Raw genomic sequence first — 19,148 nt, forward strand, 5'->3', positions numbered from 1 at the left:
TCTGGGGTCCGGCAGGGATCGAGCCCACCGGGAACGTGGTGCAGCAGCGCGCGGAGTTCACGGTGGAGACGATCAGCGCGGGCCAGGGCGAGGTTCTGGTCTACGTCGAGGACCCCGACGGGCACCGAGAGGAGGTCGGGGGTCTCTGGGGGGCTTTGGGGGTCTCTGGGGGGCTTTGGGGGTCTCTGGGGGGCTTTGGGGGGGTCCCTGGGGAGTTTTGGGGGGGTCCCTGGGGGGCTTTGGGGCTTTTTTTAGGGTTTTTTTTGGGGTCTTTTGGGGATTTTTTGAGGGTTTTGGGGGGTCCCCAGAGGCTTTGAGGGGTTCCTGAGGGGCTTTGGGGGGTCCCTGGGGGGCTTTGGGGGTTCCTGGGGGGCTTTGGGGGTCTTTGGGGGTCTCTGGGGGGCTTTGGGGTGTTTTTTTGTAATTTTAGAGGGTCCCTGTGGGATTTTTTGGATTTTTTTTTTTATTTTTTGAGGGTTTTGGGGGGTCCCCAGAGGCTTTGAGGGGTCCCTGAGGGGCTTTGGGGGGTCCCTGGGGGGCTTTGGGGGTTCCTGAGGGGCTTTGGGGGATCCCTGGGGGGTTTTGGGGGTCCCGGAGGGGATTTTGGTTTTTTTTTTGTAATTTTAGGGGGTCCCTGTGGGATTTTTTTGATTTATTTTTGGTTTTTTGAGGGTTTTGGGGGGTCCCCGGAGGCTCTGAGGGGCTTTGGGGGATCCCTGGGGGGTTTTGGGGGTCCCTGAGGGGTTTTGGGGTTTTTTTTTGTAATTTTAGGGGGTCCCTGTGGGATTTTTTTGGATTTTTTTTTAGTTTTTTGAGGGTTTTGGGGGGTCCCCAGAGGCTTTGGGGGTCCCTGGGGGGCTTTGGGGGATCCCTGGGGGGTTTTGGGGGGTCCCTGGGGGTTTTGGGGGGTCCCTGGGGGTTTTGGGGGGTCCCTGGGGTTTGTTTATAATTTTGGGGGGGGTCTCTGTAGGTTTTTGGGGAGGTTTGGCGATTTTTTGATGTTTTTGAGTGGATCCTTGTGGGGTTTTTAAGTTTTTTTGGGGGGAGTTTTTGGGGTCCCTTTGAGATTTTGGGGTCCCTGTGAGATTTTGGGGGTCCCTGTGAGTTCTTGGGATTTTTGGGGTTATTTTGAAGGTTTTGGGGGGGGTCCTGATGGATTTTGGGGAGGGGTCTGAGCACCCGGGACCCCTCCCCAGGCCAAGGTCGTGGCCAACAACGACAAGAACCGAACGTTCTCCGTGTCCTACGTGCCCAAAGTCACCGGCGTCCACAAGGTTTGGGGGCCCTAATTAATTTTGGGGGGGTCCCTGATTAATTTGGGGGGGTCCTTGATTAATTTTAGGGGTCCCCAATTAATTTTAGGGGTCCCTGATTAATTTGGGGTGGTCCCTGATTAATTTTTGGGGGAGGGTCCCCATTGGTTTGGGGCAATTTTAGAAAATTTTGAAGATCTCCATCTGTTTTTGGGGGGCCCTAATTAATTTTAGGGGTCCTTGATTAATTTTCGGGTGTCCCCAATTAACTTTGGGGTCCCTGATTAATTTTGGGGTGGTCCCTGATTAATTTTTGGGGGAGGGTCCCCATTGGTTTGGGGCAATTTTAGCAAATTTCGAAGATTTCCCTCGGTTTTGGGGGGTCCCCAGTTAATTTTGGGGGGCCCTAATTAATTTTGGGGGGGTCCTTGATTAATTTTGGGGGTCCCCAATTAATTTTAGGGGTCCCTGATTAATTTGGGGTGGTCCCTGATTAATTTTTGGGGGAGGGTCCCCATTGGTTTGGGGCAATTTTAGAAAATTTCGAAGATTTCCCTCGGTTTTGGGGGGTCCCCAGTTAATTTTGGGGGGCCCTAATTAATTTTGGGGGGGTCCTTGATTAATTTTGGGGCTTCCCAATTAATTTTAGGGGTCCCTGATTAATTTGGAGTGGTTCCTGATTAATTTTGGGGGGAGGGTCCCGATTTCTTTGGGGCAATTTTAGAAAATTTCGAATATTTCCATCAATTTTTGGGGGAGTCCTGATGGTTTTTGGGGGTCCCAATTAATTTTAGGGATCCCTGATTAATTTTGGGGGTCCCCAATTAATTTTAGGGGTCCCAGATTAATTTGGAGTGGTCCCTGATTAATTTTTGGGGGAGGGTCCCCATTGGTTTGGGGCAATTTTAGAAAATTTCGAAGATTTCCCTCGGTTTTGGGGGGTCCCCAGTTAATTTTGGGGGGCCCTAATTAATTTTGGGGGGGTCCCTGATTAATTTTGGGGCTCCCCAATTAATTTTAGGGGTCCCTGATTAATTTGGAGTGGTTCCTGATTAATTTTGGGGGGAGGGTCCCGATTTCTTTAGGGCAATTTTAGCAAATTTCAAAGATTTCCATCGATTTTTGGGGGTCCCAATTAATTTGGGGGGGGTCCCGATGGATTTTGGGGGGCTCCTGATTAATTTCAGGGTTCTCAGTTCATTTCTGGACCTTCCTGAGACATTTTTTGGGGTCCCTGGGTGAATTTTGGGGGGGTCCGAGGCACTTTTGGAGCATTTTGGGGCTTTTTCCAAATTCTGTTTCTCCCCTCCTGGGATTTCTTGGGGGGTCTCTCCCTCTTCCCCCACCATTTTTGGGGGCCCCCGGTTAATTTTTGGGGTCCCCAAGACATTTTTGGATGTTCTGAGGACATTTTGGGGGTTTCTGAATCATTTTTGGGATGTTTTGAGAACATTTTTGGGACAATTTTTGCCCTTCTCCCCTCTCCCATCTCCCTCACTCCCCCATGATTTTCCCGGGGGGTCTCTCCCTCTTCCCCCCCATTTTTGGGGTTCCCCGGTTGATTTTTGGGGGTTCCCAAGACATTTTGGGATCTTCTGAGGAAATTTTAGGATATTTTAAGGACATTTGGGGACACTTTTTGCCCTCCTCCCCTCTCCCATCTCCCTCGCTCCCCCGTGATTTCTCCAGGGGTCTCTCCCTGTTTCCCCCCCCATTTTTGGGGTTCCCCGGTTGATTTTTGGGGTCCCCAAGACATTTTGGGATGTTCTGAGGACATTTTGGGATGTTTTGAGGACATTTTAGGATATTTTGAGGACATTTTTTAGGACAATTTTTGTCCTCCTCCCCTCTCCCATCTCCCTCACTCCCCCATGATTTTCCCGGGGGGTCTCTCCCTGTTCCCCCCCATTTTTGGGGATCCCCGGTTGATTTTTGGGGGTCCCCAAGACATTTTGAGGGGTCCCCAAGTCATTTTGAGATGTTCTGAGGACATTTTAGGATCTTTTGAGGACATTTTTTAGGACAATTTTTGCCCTCCATCTCCCTCGCTCCCCCGTGATTTCCCCAGGGGTCTCTCTCTGTTTCCCCCCCCCATTTTTGGGGGTCCTCGGTTGATTTCTGGGGGTCCCCAAGACATTTTGGGGGTCCCCAAGACACTTTAGGATATTCCTAGAGGGGTTCTGAATCATTTTTGGGATGTTTTGAGAACATTTTTGGGACAATTTTGCCCTCTCCCCTCCTTCCATCTCCCTCACTCCCCCATGATTTTCCCGGGGGGTCTCTCCCTCTTCCCCCCCATTTTTGGGGGTCCCCGGTTGATTTTTGGGGGTCCCCAAGACATTTTGAGGGGTCCCCAAGTCATTTTGAAATGTTCTGAGGACATTTTAGGATCTTTTGAGGGCATTTTTTAGGACAATTTTTGCCCTCCATCTCCCTCGCTCCCCTGTGATTTTCCCAGGGGGGTCTCTCCCTGTTTTCCCCCCCATTTTTGGGGTTCCCCGGTTGAATTTGGGGGTCCCCAAGACATTTTGGGATCTTCTGAGGACATTTTGAGATGTTCTGAGGACATTTTAGGATATTTTGAGGGCATTTTGGGGACACTTTTTGCCCTCCCTCCCCTCTCCCATCTCCCTCACTCCCCCGTGATTTCCCCAGGGGTCTCTCCCTGTTTCCCCTCCCATTTTTGGGGGTCCTCGGTTGATTTTTGGGGGTCCCCAAGACATTTTGGGATGTTATGAAGACATTTTGGGGGTTTCTGAATCATTTTTGGGATATTTTGAGGGCAGTTTGGTGACACTTTCTGCCCTCCCTCCCCTCTCCCATCTCCCTCACTCCCCCGTGATTTTCCCGGGGGGTCTCTCCCTGTTTCCCCCCCATTTTTGGGGTTCCCCGGTTGATTTTTGGGGTCCCCCCGCAGGTGACGGTGCTGTTTGCTGGCCAGCACATCGCCAAGAGCCCGTTTGAGGTTCAGGTGGGGCGAGCGGCCGGGGACGCCGGGCGAGTGACGGCGTCGGGGCCGGGGCTGGAGCCGCTGGGCAACGCCGTCAACAGGAGCACCCACTTTGACATCTGCACCGCGGGTGGGGGTCCTGGGGGGGTCCTGGGGGGTCCTGGGGGGGCTTGGGGGGTCCTGGGGGGTCCTGGAGGGGTTCTGGGGGGGTTTGGGGGGTCCTGGGGGGGTTTGGGGGGTCCTGGAAGGGATTTGGGGCTGGAGCCGCTGGGCAACGCCGTCAACAGGAGCACCCACTTTGACATCTGCACCGCGGGTGGGGGTCCTGGGGGGGATTTGGAGGGTCCTGAGGGGGTCTGGGGGGGTCCTGGGGGGTCCTGGGGGGGATTTGGGGGGATTTGGGGGGGTCCTGGGGGGATTTGGGGGGTCCTGGAAGGGATTTGGGGCTGGAGCCGCTGGGCAACGCCGTCAACAGGAGCACCCACTTTGATATCTGCACCGTGGGTGGGGGTCCTGGGGGGTCCTGGGGGGGTTTGGGGGGGATTTGGGGGGTCCTGAGGGGGTTTGGGGGGTCCTGGGGGGGTCCTGGAGGGGTTTGGGGGGTCCTGGAAGGGATCTGGGGGGGATTTGGGGCTGGAGCCGCTGGGCAACGCCGTCAACAGGAGCACCCACTTCGACATCTGCACTGCGGGTGGGGGTCCTGGGGGGGTTTGGGGGGATTTGGGGGGTCCTGGGGGGGTCCTGGAGGGGTTTGGGGGGGATTTGGGGGGATTTGGGGGGTCCTGGGGGGGTCCTGGAAGGGATTTGGGGGCGATTTGGGGCTGGAGCCGCTGGGCAACGCCGTCAACAGGGGCACCCACTTCGACATCTGCACTGCGGGTGGGGGTCCTGGGGGGGATTTGGGGGGTCCTGAAGGGGTCTGGGGGGGTCCTGAGGGGTCCTGGGGGAAGTTTGGGGGGTCCTGGGGGATTTGGGGGGGTCCTGGGGGGGTCTGGGAGGGTTTGGAAGGGATTTGTGGAGTCCTGAGGGGGTCCAAGAGGGGTTTGGGGGGGATTTGAGAGGGTCCTGGAGGGGTCTGGGGGGGTCCTTGGTGGGTTTGGGGGTCGTGGGGGGGGGCTGGAAGGGATTTGGGGGGTCCTGGGGGTTCCTAGAGTGGTCTGGGGGGGTCTGGGGGGATTTGGGAGCATTTGGAGGATTTCTGGGGAAATTTTTGGGATTTCCATGGGGATTTTTCCATTATTACCTGAATTTGAGGAGGGGTCTCCACTCAGGCACGGGTCCGGGTGAGGTGGGGGTCTCTGAGGGGGTCTCTGAGGGGATTTTGGGGATTTCTCTCAGAATTTTGGGGAATTTTTGGGATTTCCGTGGGGATTTTTGGGATTTCCGTGGGGATTTTTCCATTTCTACCTGAATTTGAGGAGGGGTCTCCACTCAGGTGCGGGTCCGGGTGAGGTGGGGGTCTCTGAGGGGGTCTCTGGGAGGATTTTGGGGATTTCTCTCAGAATTTTGGGGAATTTTGGGGATTTCCGTGGGGATTTTTGGGATTTCCGTGGGGATTTTTGGGATTTCCGTGGGGATTTTTCCATTTCTACCTGAATTTGAGGAGGGGTCTCCGTGCCCCCCCCTCAGGTGCGGGTCCAGGTGAGGTTGGGGTCTCCATCGTTGACCCCAGTGGGCGCCGCGGGACCCCCGAGGCCGTTCTGGAGGATCGAGGTTCCGGAACTTTCCGCTGTTCCTACAAACCCCAGAGCGAGGGGCAGCACCTGGTGAACGTCACCTTCGGGGGGGTCCCCATCCCCCGCAGCCCCTTCAACGTCACCGTGGGCCAGGGTGAGACCCCTCCCCAAAATCAGACAAACCCCTCCCCCCTCCCCCAGACCCCCTCCCCTAAAACAAAAATCCAATTTTTTGTGTTTTTTGCTGTCCCCAAATTTGGGGTTTCTGCTCTGGAATCTTCCCTGGGTTGGGGTCTCTGCTCTTGCTGGGGGTTGGGGGTCTCTGGGTGTGCGACCACCCCCCAAATTTGGGGTTTTTGTGCTTCAAACTCCCCAAATTTGGGGTTTTTGTGCTTCAAACCCCCCAAATTTGGGGTTTTTGTGCTTCAAACCCCCAAATTTGGGGTCTTTGCTTAAATCTCTCCAATTTGGGGGCTCTGTCCTTCAAACCCCCCAAATTCGGGGGTCTCTGTGCTCTGATCCCCAAATTCAGGGGTCTCTGTGCTCCCACCCCCCAAATTCGGGGGTCTCTGTCCTTCAAGCTCCCCAAATTTGGGGTCTCTGTACTCCCACCCCCCAAATTCGGGGGTCTCTGTGCTCCCACCCCCCAAATTCGGGGGTCTCTGTGCTCTGATCCCCAAATTCGGGGTCTCTGTGCTCCCGATCCCCAAATTCGGGGGTCTCTGTGCTCTGATCCCCAAATTCGGGGGTCTCTGTGCTCTGATCCCCAAATTCGGGGGTCTCTGTGCTCTGATCCCCAAATTCGGGGGTCTCTGTGCTCTGATCCCCAAATTCAGGGGTCTCTGTGCTCTGATCCCCAAATTCAGGGGTCTCTGTGCTCTGATCCCCAAATTCGGGGTCTCTGTGCTCCCACCCCCCAAATTCGGGGGTCTCTGTGCTCTGATCCCCAAATTCGGGGGTCTCTGTGCTCCCACCCCCCAAATTCGGGGGTCTCTGTCCTTGCTGAGCTCGGGGGTCTCTGGGGGGGTTTCGGGGCTGTCGCTGCTTTTTGGGGAGGGGTCTCCCCCCCCCCGTGACTTTGCTCTCTCTCTCTCTCTGTCCCTGTGTCCGTCTGTCCCTCTGTCCCCTCTCTCTGTCCGTCTGTCCCGGCAGCGCCGCCCGGGGGGACCCCACTGACGGTGAGGGGGGGGCTGAGGGGAGGGGAGGGGTCCCCAAAACCCTTCTGAGCCCCTCCCCAAATTCCCCTCAAAATCCTCCCAAAATCCTCCCAAAATTATCCCCAAATCCCCCCCAAATCCTCCCCAAAATTATCCCAAATTCCCCCCCAAATCCTCCCAAAATTATCCCAAATTCCCCTCAAAATTATCCCAAATTCCCCTCAAAATTATCCCAAAATCCCCCCCAAATCCTCCCCAAAATTATCCCAAATTCCCCTCAAAATTATCCCCAAATCCTCCCCAAATCCTCCCAAAATTATCCCAAATTCCCCTCAAAATCCCCCCCAAAATCCCTCCCAAATCCTCCCAAAATTATCCCAAATTCCCCTCAAATCCTCCCAAAATTATCCCAAATTCCCCTCAAAATCCCTCCCAAAATCCCCTCAAAATTATCCCAAAATCCCCTCAAAATTATCCCAAAATCCCCCCACAATCCTCCCCAAAATTATCCCAAATTCCCCTCAAAATCCCTCCCAAAATCCCCAAAATCCCCCCCAAATCTTCCCCCAAATTATCCCAAAATCCTCCCAAAATCCCCTCAAAATCTGCCCCAAATTCCCCAAAATCCCCCCCAAATCCTCCCAAATTCCCCTCAAAATTATCTCAAAATCCCCAAAATCCTCCCTGGTTTTTGGGGGGATTTTTTTTTTATTTTCCAGGGATTTTTGGGGATTTTTCCGTGTTTTTTGAGGGGATCCCCGTACCAGGGGTGGGGTTTAGGATCCTGGGGGATATTTTGGGGTCCCAGGGGTTATTTTGGGATATTTTGGGTTATTTTGGGTTATTTTGGGGTGGGGTTTGGGTTATTTTGGGATATTTTGGGTTATTTTGGGATGTTTTGGGATATTTTGGGTTATTTTGGGATATTTTGGGGGTCTCACGGTGCCCCCCACCCCCCCAGCCTGCACACCGGGCGCTGTCTGGGGCTGTTTTGGGGTCCCAGGGATTATTTTGGGGTGGGGTTTGGGGTCCCAGGGTTTATTTTGGGATATTTTGGGTTATTTGGGGATATTTTGGGGGTCTCACGGTGCCCCCCACCCCCCAGCCTGCACACCGGGCGCTGTCCGTGCCGAGGGCCGGGGGCTGTTTTGGGGTCCTGGGGGTGGGGTTTGTTGTACCGGGGGGATGTTTTGGGTTATTTTGGGTTATTTGGGGATATTTTGGGTTATTTTGGGTTATTTTGGGGGTCTCACGGTGCCCCCCACCCCCCAGCCTGCACACCGGGCGCTGTCCGTGCCGAGGGCTGGGGGCAGTTTTGGGGTCCCGGGGGTGGGGTTTGGGTTCCTGGGGGGATGTTTTGGGGTCCCAGGGTTTATTTTGGGATATTTTGGGTTATTTTGGGATATTTTGGGGTCCCAGGGTTTATTTTGGGGTGTCAGGGGGGGTCTCACGGTGCCCCCCACCCCCTCAGCCTGCACACCGGGCGCTGTCTGGGGCTGTTTTGGGGTCCCGGGGGTGGGGTTTGTTGTACCGGGGGGATGTTTTGGGTTATTTTGGGATGTTTTGGGATGTTTTGGGTTATTTTGGGTTATTTTGGGGGTCTCACGGTGCCCCCCACCCCCCCAGCCTGCACACCGGACGCTGTCCGTGCCGAGGGCCGGGGGCTGTTTTGGGGTCCCAGGGATTATTTTGGGGTGGGGTTTGGGTTCCTGGGGGATATTTTGGGATATTTTGGGTTATTTTGGGGGTCTCACGGTGCCCCCCACCCCCCCAGCCTGCACACCGGGCGCTGTCCGGGCCGAGGGCCGGGGGCTGCAGCCCAAGGGGCTCCGGGTGAACGAAGCCGCCGAGTTCCGGGTGCTGACCCGGGCTGGGGGCAGCGGAGAACTCAAGGTCAACGTCAGGGGACCCAGTGAGTGTGGGGAGGGGGCTCGGGAATTGGGGAGGGGGCTCAGGGATTGGGGAGGGGGCTCGGGAATTGGGGAGGGGGCTCGGGAAATGGGGAGGGGGCTCGGGAAATGGGGAGGGGGCTCAGGAATTGGGGAGGGGGCTCGGGAAATGGGGAGGGGGCTCGGGAAATGGGGAGGGGGCTCGGGAAATGGGGAGGGGGCTCAGGGATTGGGGAGGGGGCTCGGGAAATGGGGAGGGGGCTCAGGGATTGGGGAGGGGGCTCAGGGATTGGGGAGGGGGCTCAGGGATTGGGGAGGGGGCTCGGGAAATGGGGAGGGGGCTCGGGAAATGGGGAGGGGGCTCGGGAAATGGGGAGGGGGCTCAGGGATTGGGGAGGGGGCTCGGGAAATGGGGAGGGGGCTCAGGGATTGGGGAGGGGGCTCAGGGATTGGGGAGGGGGCTCAGGGATTGGGGAGGGGGCTCGGGAAATGGGGAGGGGGCTCGGGAATTGGGGAGGGGGCTCAGGGATTGGGGAGGGGGCTCGGGGAAATGGGGAGGGGGCTCGGGAATTGGGGAGGGGGCTCAGGGATTGGGGAGGGGGCTCGGGGAAATGGGGAGGGGGCTCGGGAAATGGGGAGGGGGCTCGGGAATTGGGGAGGGGGCTCGGGGATTGGGGAGGGGGCTCAGGGATTGGGGAGGGGGCTCGGGAATTGGGGAGGGGGCTCTGAATTTGGGGAGGGGGCTCAGGGATTGGGGAGGGGGCTCGGGAATTGGGGAGGGGTCCCAGAATTTGGGGAGGGGTCCCAGAATTTGGGGAGGGGTCTCTGAATTCGGGGAGGGGTCTCTGAATTTGGGGAGGGGTCTCTGAATTCGGGGAGGGGTCTCTGAATTCGGGGAGGGGTCACAAGGGAATTTCAGGGGGATTTGAGTCCCCGGGGGTCTCTGAATTTGAGGTTTTTTGGGGGGGTTTTGGTCTTTTTTTTTTTGGGATTCCCATTTTTTGGGAATTCCGGGATTTTTTGGGATGAATTCCCGGATTTTTGGGAGTCTGATCCCGTTTTTCCCATCCCCCAGAGGCTGTGAAGCAGAAGGATTTGGGGGATTTAATCCCATTTTCTGGGATTTTTTGGGGGTTTTTTCCAGGATTTTTTTGGGATTCCCATTTTTTGGGAATTCCAGGATTTTTTGGGATGAATTCCCGGATTTTTGGGAGTCTGATCCCGGTTTTTCCCGCTCTCCAGAGGCTGTGAAGCAGAAAGATTTGGGGGATTTGATCCCATTTTTTGGGGATTTTTTGGGATTTTTTCCGGGATTTTTTTGGGATTCCCGTTTTTTGGGAATTCCAGGATTTTTTGGGATGAATTCCCGGATTTTTGGGAGTCTGATCCCGGTTTTTCCCGCTCTCCAGAGGCTGTGAAGCAGAAGGATTTGGGGGATTTAATCCCATTTTTTTGGGATTTTTTGGGATTTTTTCCGGGTTTTTTTTGGGATTTTTTCCGGGTTTTTTTTGGGGGATTCCCGTTTTTTGGGAATTCCAGGATTTTTTGGGATGAATTCCCGGATTTTTGGGAATCTGATCCCGGTTTTTCCGCTCTCCAGAGGGTGCTGAGGCTGTCAAGCAGAAGGATTTGGGGGATTTAATCCCATTTTTTTTGGATTTTTTGGGGGTTTTTTTTCCGGGTTTTTTTTGGGATTCCCGTTTTTTGGGAATTCCAGGATTTTTTGGGATGAATTCCCGGATTTTTGGGAGTCTGATCCCGTTTTTTCCCGCTCTCCAGAGGCTGTGAAGGAGAAGGATTTGGGGGATTTAATCCCATTTTTTGGGGATTTTTTGGGATTTTTTCAGGGTTTTTTGGGAATTCCAGGATTTTTTGGGAATTCCCGGATTTTTGGGATGAATTCCCGGATTTTTGGGAATCTGATCCCGTTTTTTCCGCTCTCCAGAGGGTGCTGAGGCTGTCAAGCAGAAGGATTTGGGGGATTTAATCCCATTTTTTGGGGATTTTTTGGGGTTTTTTCAGGATTTTTTTGGGATTCCCATTTTTTGGGAATTCCAGGATTTTTTGGGATGAATTCCCGGATTTTTGGGAGTCTGATCCCGTTTTTTCCCGCTCTCCAGAGGCTGTGAAACAGAAGGATTTGGGGGATTTAATCCCATTTTTTTTGGGATTTTTTGGGATTTTTTTCTGGGGTTTTTTTTGATTTTTTCTGGGTTTTTTTGGAATTCCCGTTTTTTGGGAATTGCAGGATTTTTTGGGGTGAATTCCCGGATTTTTGGGAGTCTGATCCCGGTTTTTCCCGCTCTCCAGAGGGTGCTGAGGCTGTGAAGCAGAAGGATTTGGGGGATTTAATCCCATTTTTTGGGGATTTTTTGGGATTTTTTGGGGTTTTTCCGGGTTTTTTTTGGGAATTCCCATTTTTTGGGAATTCCAGGATTTTTTGGGATGAATTCCCGGATTTTTGGGAGTCTGATCCCGGTTTTTCCCGCTCTCCAGAGGGTGCTGAGGCTGTCAAACAGAAGGATTTGGGGGATTTAATCCCATTTTTTGGGATTTTTTCCGCGTTATTTATGGGATTTTTCCGGGTTTTTTTTGGGATTTCCGTTTTTTGGGAATTCCCGGATTTTTTGGGATGAATTCCCGGATTTTTGGGAATCTGATCCCGTTTTTTCCCGCTCTCCAGAGGGTGCTGAGCCTGTCAAGCAGAAGGATTTGGGGGATGGAACCTTCGGCTTCGAGTATTTCCCCACCGTGCCCGGGAATTACTCGGTGGCCGTGACCTGGGGCGGGCAGCACGTGCCCCGCAGGTACTGGGGGAACTGGGACGGACTGGGACGGACTGGGAGGGACTGGGATGGACTGGGAGGGGACTGGGACGGACTGGGAGGGACTGGGAATGGGTACTGGGGGAACTGGGACGGACTGGGAGGGACTGGGGGGGACTGGGGGGGACTGGGGGGGACTGGGAATGGGTACTGGGGGAACTGGGACGGACTGGGACGGACTGGGATGGACTGGGAGGGACTGGGACACACTGGGAGGGACTGGGAGGGACTGGGAGAGACTGGGATGGACTGGGATGGACTGGGGGAACTGGGAGGGACTGGGATGGACTGGGATAGACTGGGAATGGGCACTGGGGGAACTGGGACAGACTGGGGGAACTGGGACGGACTGGGACGGACTGGGATGGACTGGGAATGGGTACTGGGAGGGACTGGGAGGGACTGGGAGGGACTGGGAGACTGGGGGAACTGGGATGGACTGGGACGGACTGGGGGGGACTGGGAGGGACTGGGAATGGGGACTGGGGGAACTGGGACAGACTGGGACGGACTGGGAGGGACTGGGAGGGACTGGGACGGACTGGGGGGGACTGGGAGGGACTGGGACGGACTGGGAATGGGTACTGGGACAGACTGGGATGGACTGGGATGGACTGGGATGGACTGGGAGGGACTGGGACGGACTGGGAGGGACTGGGACGGACTGGGAATGGGTAATGGGACAGACTGGGATGGACTGGGATGGACTGGGATGGACTGGGAGGGACTGGGACGGACTGGGAGGGGATTTGGGGACACTGGGATGGACTGGGAGGGACCGGGAGGGAACTGGGACGGACTGGGACACACTGGGAGGGACTGGGAGAGACTGGGATGGAGCTGGGATGGATTGGGACAGACTGGGATGGATTGGGATGGACTGGGATGGACTGGGAATGGGCACTGGGGGAACTGGGATGGACTGGGAGGGACTGGGAGCACTGGGAGACCATTGGTGCCCATTTGGTGCTTTTGGGGCCATTTTTGGGTTTTTTTGGTGTTTTCGTTGCCATTTTTTGGTGTTTTTATGGTTTTTGGTGCCGTTTTTGGTGGTTTTGGTGCCATTTTTGGCGCTTTTGTGGCCATTTTTTTGGGTTTTTGGTGTTTTGGTGCCGTTTTTTGGTGTTTTTGTGGTTTTTGGTGCCGTTTTCGGTGCAGTTTTTGGTGTTTTCAGTGCAGTTTTTGGTGTTTTCGGTGCCGTTTTTGGTGTTTTTGGTGCAGTTTTCGGTGTTTTTGGTGCAGTTTTTTGCTGTTTTTGGTGTTTTTGGTGCCGTTTTTTGCCGTTTTTGGTGTTTTTGGTGCAGTTTTTTGCCGTTTCTGGGTGTCCCTGAGCCCCCCCTGTCCCCCCCAGCCCGTTCGAGGTGTCGGTGGCCCCCGAGGGCGGCTCCCCCCGGGTTCGGGCCTGGGGGCCCGGCCTGGAGGGGGGGGTGGCCGGGAAAGGAGCCGATTTCATGGTGGAGGCGATCGGGGACGACGTGGGGACCCTCGGTGAGAGGGGTTTGGGGGGGAAATTGAAATTTTGGGGGGAAAAAATTGAGATTTGGGGGGGGCTTGGGGGGAAAAATTGAGATTTTGGGGGGGTTTGGGGGGGAAAATTGAGATTATTGGGGGGAAAATTGAGATTTGGGGGGGCTTGGGGGGAAAAATTGAGGGTTTGGGGGGGAAAATTGAGATTATTGGGGGGAAAATTGAGATTTTTGGAGGGGAAAATTGAGATTTTTGGGAGGTTTGGGGAGGATTTGGGGGGAAAAATTGAAATTTTGGGGGAAAAAATTGAGATTTGGGGGGGGCTTGGGGGGAAAAATTGAGATTTTGGGGGGGCTTGGGGGGGTTTGGGGGGGAAAATTGAGATTATTGGGGGGAAAATTGAGATTTTTGGAGGGGAAAATTGAGATTTTTGGGAGGTTTGGGGGGTTTGGGGAGGATTTGGGGGGGAAAATTGAAATTTTGGGGGGGTTTGGGGGCAAAAACTGAAATTTGAGGGGGATTTGGGGGCAAAAACTGAAATTTTGGGGGGGAAAATTGAAATTTTGGGGGGGTTTGGGGGCAAAAACTGAAATTTGAGGGGGATTTGGGGGCAAAAACTGAAATTTTGGGGGGGAAAATTGAAATTTTGGGGGGGTTTGGGGGGAAAATTAAGATTTTGGGGGGGTTTGGCGGGATTTGGGGGGAAAAATTGAAATTTTGGGGGGGTTTGGGGAGGTTTGGGGGGGAAAATTAAGATTATTGGGGGAAAATTGAGTTTTTTGGGGGATTTGGGGGGGTTTAGGGGGGAAAATTGAGATTTGGGGGGGATTTGGGGGAGAAAATTGAGATTTTGGAGGGGCTTGGGGAGGAAAATTGAGATTATTGGGGGGAAAATTGAGATTTTTGCAGTGGAAATTGAGATTTTGGGGAGGATTTGGAGAGGATTTGGGAGGGAAAATAGAGATTTTGGGGGATTTGGGGGAGAAAATTGAGATTTGGGGATTCTCCCCACCCGAATCCCATTTTCCCCAGGATTTTCAGTGGATTCTGTATTTCCCATCCATAATTTCAAGATTTTCACCTTCCCAATCCCGTTTTTTCCAGGATTTTTGTTTTCCCTGTACAATTTCAGGATTTTCACCTCTCAATTCCGTTTTTCCCAGGATTTTCGGTGGATTTTCAGTTTCCCCTGTTGAATTTCAGTATTTTCACCTTCCCCATCCCGTTTTTTCCAGGATTTTTGTTTTCCCCTGTTGAATTTCGGTATTTTCACCTTTCCCATCCCGTTTTTCCCAGGATTTTCGGTGGAGGGTCCATCCCAGGCGCGTTTGGAGTGTGAGGATGGTGGGGACGGCTCGGGCCGGGTTCGGTACTGGCCGCAGGAGCCGGGGCTGTACGCGGTGCACGTCCTTTGTGATGGCACCGACATCCGGGGCAGCCCCTTCATGGCAGAGATCCGGCCCCAGAGCGGGGACAGCTTCCCTGAAAAGGTGAGGATTGGCTCAAAATCCCAAAATTCTGCCCCAAAATCCCAAAATCCTGCCCCAAAATAACCCCCCGGGGCAGCCCCTTCATGGCAGAGATCCGGCCCCAGAGCGGGGACAGCTTCCCTGAAAAGGTGAGGATTGGCTCAAAATTCCTGAAATCCTGTCCCAAAATCCCAAAATTCTGCTCCAAAATCCTGTCCCAAAATCCTGTCCTGAATCCCTGAAATCCCCAAAATCCTGCCCCAAAATAACCCCCCGGGGCAGCCCCTTCATGGCAGAGATCCGGCCCCAGAGCGGGGACAGCTTCCCTGAAAAGGTGAGGATTGGCTCAAAATCCCAAAATCCCCAAATCCTGCCCCAAAATTCCCTGAAATCCCCAAAATCCTGCCCAAAATGACCCCCCGGGGCAGCCCCTTCATGGCAGAGATCCGGCCCCAGAGCGGGGACAGCTTCCCTGAAAAGGTGAGGATTGGCTCAAAATCCCAAAATCCTGCTCCTAAATCCCCAAAATCCTGCCCCAAAATCCCAAAATCCTGCCCCAAAATTCCCTGAAATCCCCAAAATCCTGCTCCAAAATAACCCCCTGGGGCAGCCCCTTCATGGCAGAGATCCGGCCCCAGAGTGGAGACAGCTTCCCTGAAAAGGTGAGGATTGGCTCAAAATCCTGAAATCCTGTCCCAAAATTCCCTGAAATCCCCAAAATCCTGTCCCAAAATCCCAAAATCCTGCCCCAAAATCCTGTCCCAAAATCCTGCCCCAAATTCCTGAAATTCTGCCCCAAATCCTGTCCTGAATCCTGCCTGGGGCAGCCCCTCCATGGCAGAGATCCGGCCCCAGAGCGGGGACAGCTTCCCTGAAAAGGTGAGGATTGGCTCAAAATCCTGAAATCCTGTCCCAAATCCTGCCCCAAAATCCCAAAATCCTGCCCCAAAATCCTGTCCCAAAATCCTGAAATCCTGTCCCAAATCCTGCTCCAAATCCTGTCCCAAAATCCCAAAATCCTGCCCCAAAATCCCAAAATCCTGCCCCAAAATCCCAAAATCCTGCCCCAAATCCTGCCCCAAATCCTGCCCCAAAATCCCAAAATCCTGCACCAGAATTCCCTGAAATCCCCAAAATCCTGTCCTAAAATCCTGTCCCAAAATCCCAAAATCCTGCCCCAAAATCCTGTTCCAAATCCCTGAAATCCTGTCCCAAATCCTGCTCCAAATCCTGCCCCAAATCCCCCAAAATCCTGCCCCAAATCCCCCCAAAATCCCCTCTCAAATCCCCCAAAATTCCCACCCAAATTCCTGCCCTGAAATCCTGCTCCAAATTCCCAAAATCCTGCTCCAAATTCCTGAAATCCTTCTCTGATTCCTGCCCCAAATTCCCCCAAATTCCTGCCCCAAATTCCCAAAATCCTGCCCCAAATTCCCCCAAATTCCTGCCCCAAATTCCCAAAATCCTGCCCCAAATTCCCAAAATCCTGCCCCAAATTCCCAAAATCCTGCCCCAAATTCCTGCCCCAAATTCCCAAATTCCTGCCCCAAATTTCCCCAAAATCCTGCCCCAAATTCCCAAAATCCTGCCCCAAATTCCCCCAAATTCCCAAAATCCTGCCCCAAATTCCCCCAAATTCCTGCCCCAAATTTCCCCAAATTCCCAAAATCCTGCCCCAAATTCCCCCAAAATCCTGCCCCAAATTCCCAAAATCCTGCCCCAAATTCCCAAAATCCTGCCCCAAATTCCCAAAATCCTGCCCCAAATTCCCCCAAATTCCTGCCCCAAATTCCCAAAATCCTGCCCCAAATTCCCAAAATCCTGCCCCAAATTCCCAAAATCCTGCCCCAAATTCCCAAAATCCTGCCCCAAATTCCCCAATTCCTTTCCCCAAACCCACCCCAATCCCAATTTTGTTTTTCCCGCTCAGAATTCCGGGAATTCCCCCCCCCAAATCCATGGATTTTCCTCTCATTTGGGGATTTCCCCCCCCGCAATTTCAGGATTCCCTAAAATCCCACCCCAAAAAAAACCCCCCCAAAATCTCCTTTTCCTTTCCCCACCTCCAAATTCCTTCGGAATCTCCTGGAAAATTCCCGGATTTTCTGGAATTTTCCGGGTTTTTCCCAGGTGAAGGCGCAGGGCCCGGGGCTGGAGCCCTCGGGGGTGGTGCTGAACAAACCCACGGAATTCACCGTGGACGCCAAACACGGCGGCAAAGGCAACCTCAAAGTGCAGATGCAGGTGGGAATTTGGGGAATTTTTGGGAATTTTGGGAATTTTTGGGAATTTTGGGAATTTTGGGGGAATTTTTGGGGAATTTTTGGGGAAATTTGGGGAAATTTTGGGGGATTTTTGGGGAATTTTTGGGGAATTTTGGGGAAATTTTGGGAATTTTTGGGAATTTTTGGGAATTTTGGGAATTTTTGGGGAATTTTTGGGGAATTTTTGGGGAATTTTTGGGGAATTTTGGGGAGTTTTTGGGGAATTTTTTTTGAATTTTGGTGAATTTTTGGGGAATTTTTGGGGGGATTTTAAAGGGATTTTGGGGAATTTTTGGGGAATTTTTGGGAAATTTGGGGAAATTTTTGGGGATTTTTTTGGGAATTTTGGGGAATTTTTTGGGAATTTTTTGGGAATTATTTTTGAGAATTTTTGGGGAATTTTGGTGAATTTTTGGGGAAATTTTGGGGAATTTTTGGGGATTTTGGGGAATTTTTTGGGAAATTTTGGGGAATTTTGGGGAGTTTTTGAGGAATTTTGGGGAATTTTTGGGGATTTGGGAATCAGGGATTGGGAATTTGGGGGGACTTAAGGTTGATTTTGGGGAAGATTTGGGGGATTTGTGGGGATTTTAAAGGGATTTTGGGGATTTTGGGGGGATTTGGGGTGAATTTTGGGGATTTTTGGGGATATTTGGGAGATTTGAGGTGGATTTGGGGGGGATTTTTTGGGGCCGATCCCCATCAGATTTTGGGGAGATTTCAGCTGAATTTGGGGGGATTTTGGGGGGGATTTGAGGTGAATTTTGGTGATTTTTGGGGGGATTTGAGGTGAATTTTGGGGATATTTGGGAGATTTGGGGTGGATTTTGGGGGGATTTTTGGGGGGATTTGAGGTGAATTTTGAGGATTTTTGGGGGGATTTGAGGTGGATTTTGGGGGGATTTTTGGGGCCGATCCCCATCAGATTTTGGGGAGATTTCAGCTGAATTTGGGGGGATTTTGGGGGGATTTGAGGTGAATTTTGGGGGGATTTTTGGGGGGATTTGAGGTGAATTTTGGGGGGATTTTTGGGGGGATTTGAGGTGAATTTTGGGGATATTTGGGAGATTTGGGGTGGATTTTGGGGAAGATTTGGGAGATTTGGGGTGGATTTTGGGGGGGATTTTTGGGGCCGATCCCCATCAGATTTTGGGGAGATTTCAGCTGAATTTGGGGGGATTTTTGGGGGGATTTGAGGTAAATTTTGGGGATTTTTAGGGATATTTGGGAGATTTGAGGTGAATTTTGGGGATTTTTGGGGATATTTGGGGTGGATTTTGGGGGGATTTTTGGGGCCGATCCCCATCAGATTTTGGGGAGATTTCAGCTGAATTTGGGGGGATTTTGGGGGGATTTTGGGGGGGATTTGAGGTGAATTTTGGTGATTTTTGGGGGGATTTGAGGTGAATTTTGGGGATTTTTGGGGAAGATTTGGGAGATTTGGGGTGGATTTTGGGGATTTTTTGGGGCCGATCCCCATCAGATTTTGGGGAGATTTCAGCTGAATTTGGGGAGATTTTGGGGGGATTTTTTGGGGGATTTGAGGTGAATTTTGGGGAATTTTTGGGGATTTGGGAATCAGGGATTGGGAATTTGGGGGGACTTAAGGTTGATTTTGGGGAAGATTTGGGGGATTTGTGGGGATTTTAAAGGGATTTTGGGGATTTTGGGGGGATTTGGGGTGAATTTTGGGGATTTTTGGGGATATTTGGGAGATTTGAGGTGGATTTGGGGGGGATTTTTTGGGGCCGATCCCCATCAGATTTTGGGGAGATTTCAGCTGAATTTGGGGGGATTTTGGGGGGGATTTGAGGTGAATTTTGGTGATTTTTGGGGGGATTTGAGGTGAATTTTGGGGATATTTGGGAGATTTGGGGTGGATTTTGGGGGGATTTTTGGGGGGATTTGAGGTGAATTTTGAGGATTTTTGGGGGGATTTGAGGTGGATTTTGGGGGGATTTTTGGGGCCGATCCCCATCAGATTTTGGGGAGATTTCAGCTGAATTTGGGGGGATTTTGGGGGGATTTGAGGTGAATTTTGGGGGGATTTTTGGGGGGATTTGAGGTGAATTTTGGGGGGATTTTTGGGGGGATTTGAGGTGAATTTTGGGGATATTTGGGAGATTTGGGGTGGATTTTGGGGAAGATTTGGGAGATTTGGGGTGGATTTTGGGGGGGATTTTTGGGGCCGATCCCCA

General features: G+C 52.8%; 1 protein-coding gene across 10 annotated transcripts in view; it reads left to right on the plus strand.

Moving 5' to 3' along the window:
• FLNA (filamin A) overlaps window positions 1–19,148 on the plus strand; it is an 83,068-nt gene that overhangs the window by 11,129 nt on the left and 52,791 nt on the right. For all 10 annotated transcript variants that reach the window (XM_058861532.1, XM_058861533.1, XM_058861530.1 and 7 more), the window contains exons 6-14: window positions 16–134; window positions 1,197–1,274; window positions 4,171–4,333; window positions 5,833–6,033; window positions 8,811–8,948; window positions 11,609–11,732; window positions 13,102–13,238; window positions 14,514–14,707; window positions 16,817–16,930. In XM_058861532.1, coding sequence (XP_058717515.1) covers window positions 16–134; window positions 1,197–1,274; window positions 4,171–4,333; window positions 5,833–6,033; window positions 8,811–8,948; window positions 11,609–11,732; window positions 13,102–13,238; window positions 14,514–14,707; window positions 16,817–16,930 — 1,268 coding nt within the window. The remainder of the gene's footprint in view (window positions 1–15; window positions 135–1,196; window positions 1,275–4,170; window positions 4,334–5,832; window positions 6,034–8,810; window positions 8,949–11,608; window positions 11,733–13,101; window positions 13,239–14,513; window positions 14,708–16,816; window positions 16,931–19,148) is intronic.

Source organism: Poecile atricapillus, chromosome 37 (genome assembly GCF_030490865.1).
Source record: "Poecile atricapillus isolate bPoeAtr1 chromosome 37, bPoeAtr1.hap1, whole genome shotgun sequence".
Classification (NCBI taxonomy): domain Eukaryota; kingdom Metazoa; phylum Chordata; class Aves; order Passeriformes; family Paridae; genus Poecile; species Poecile atricapillus.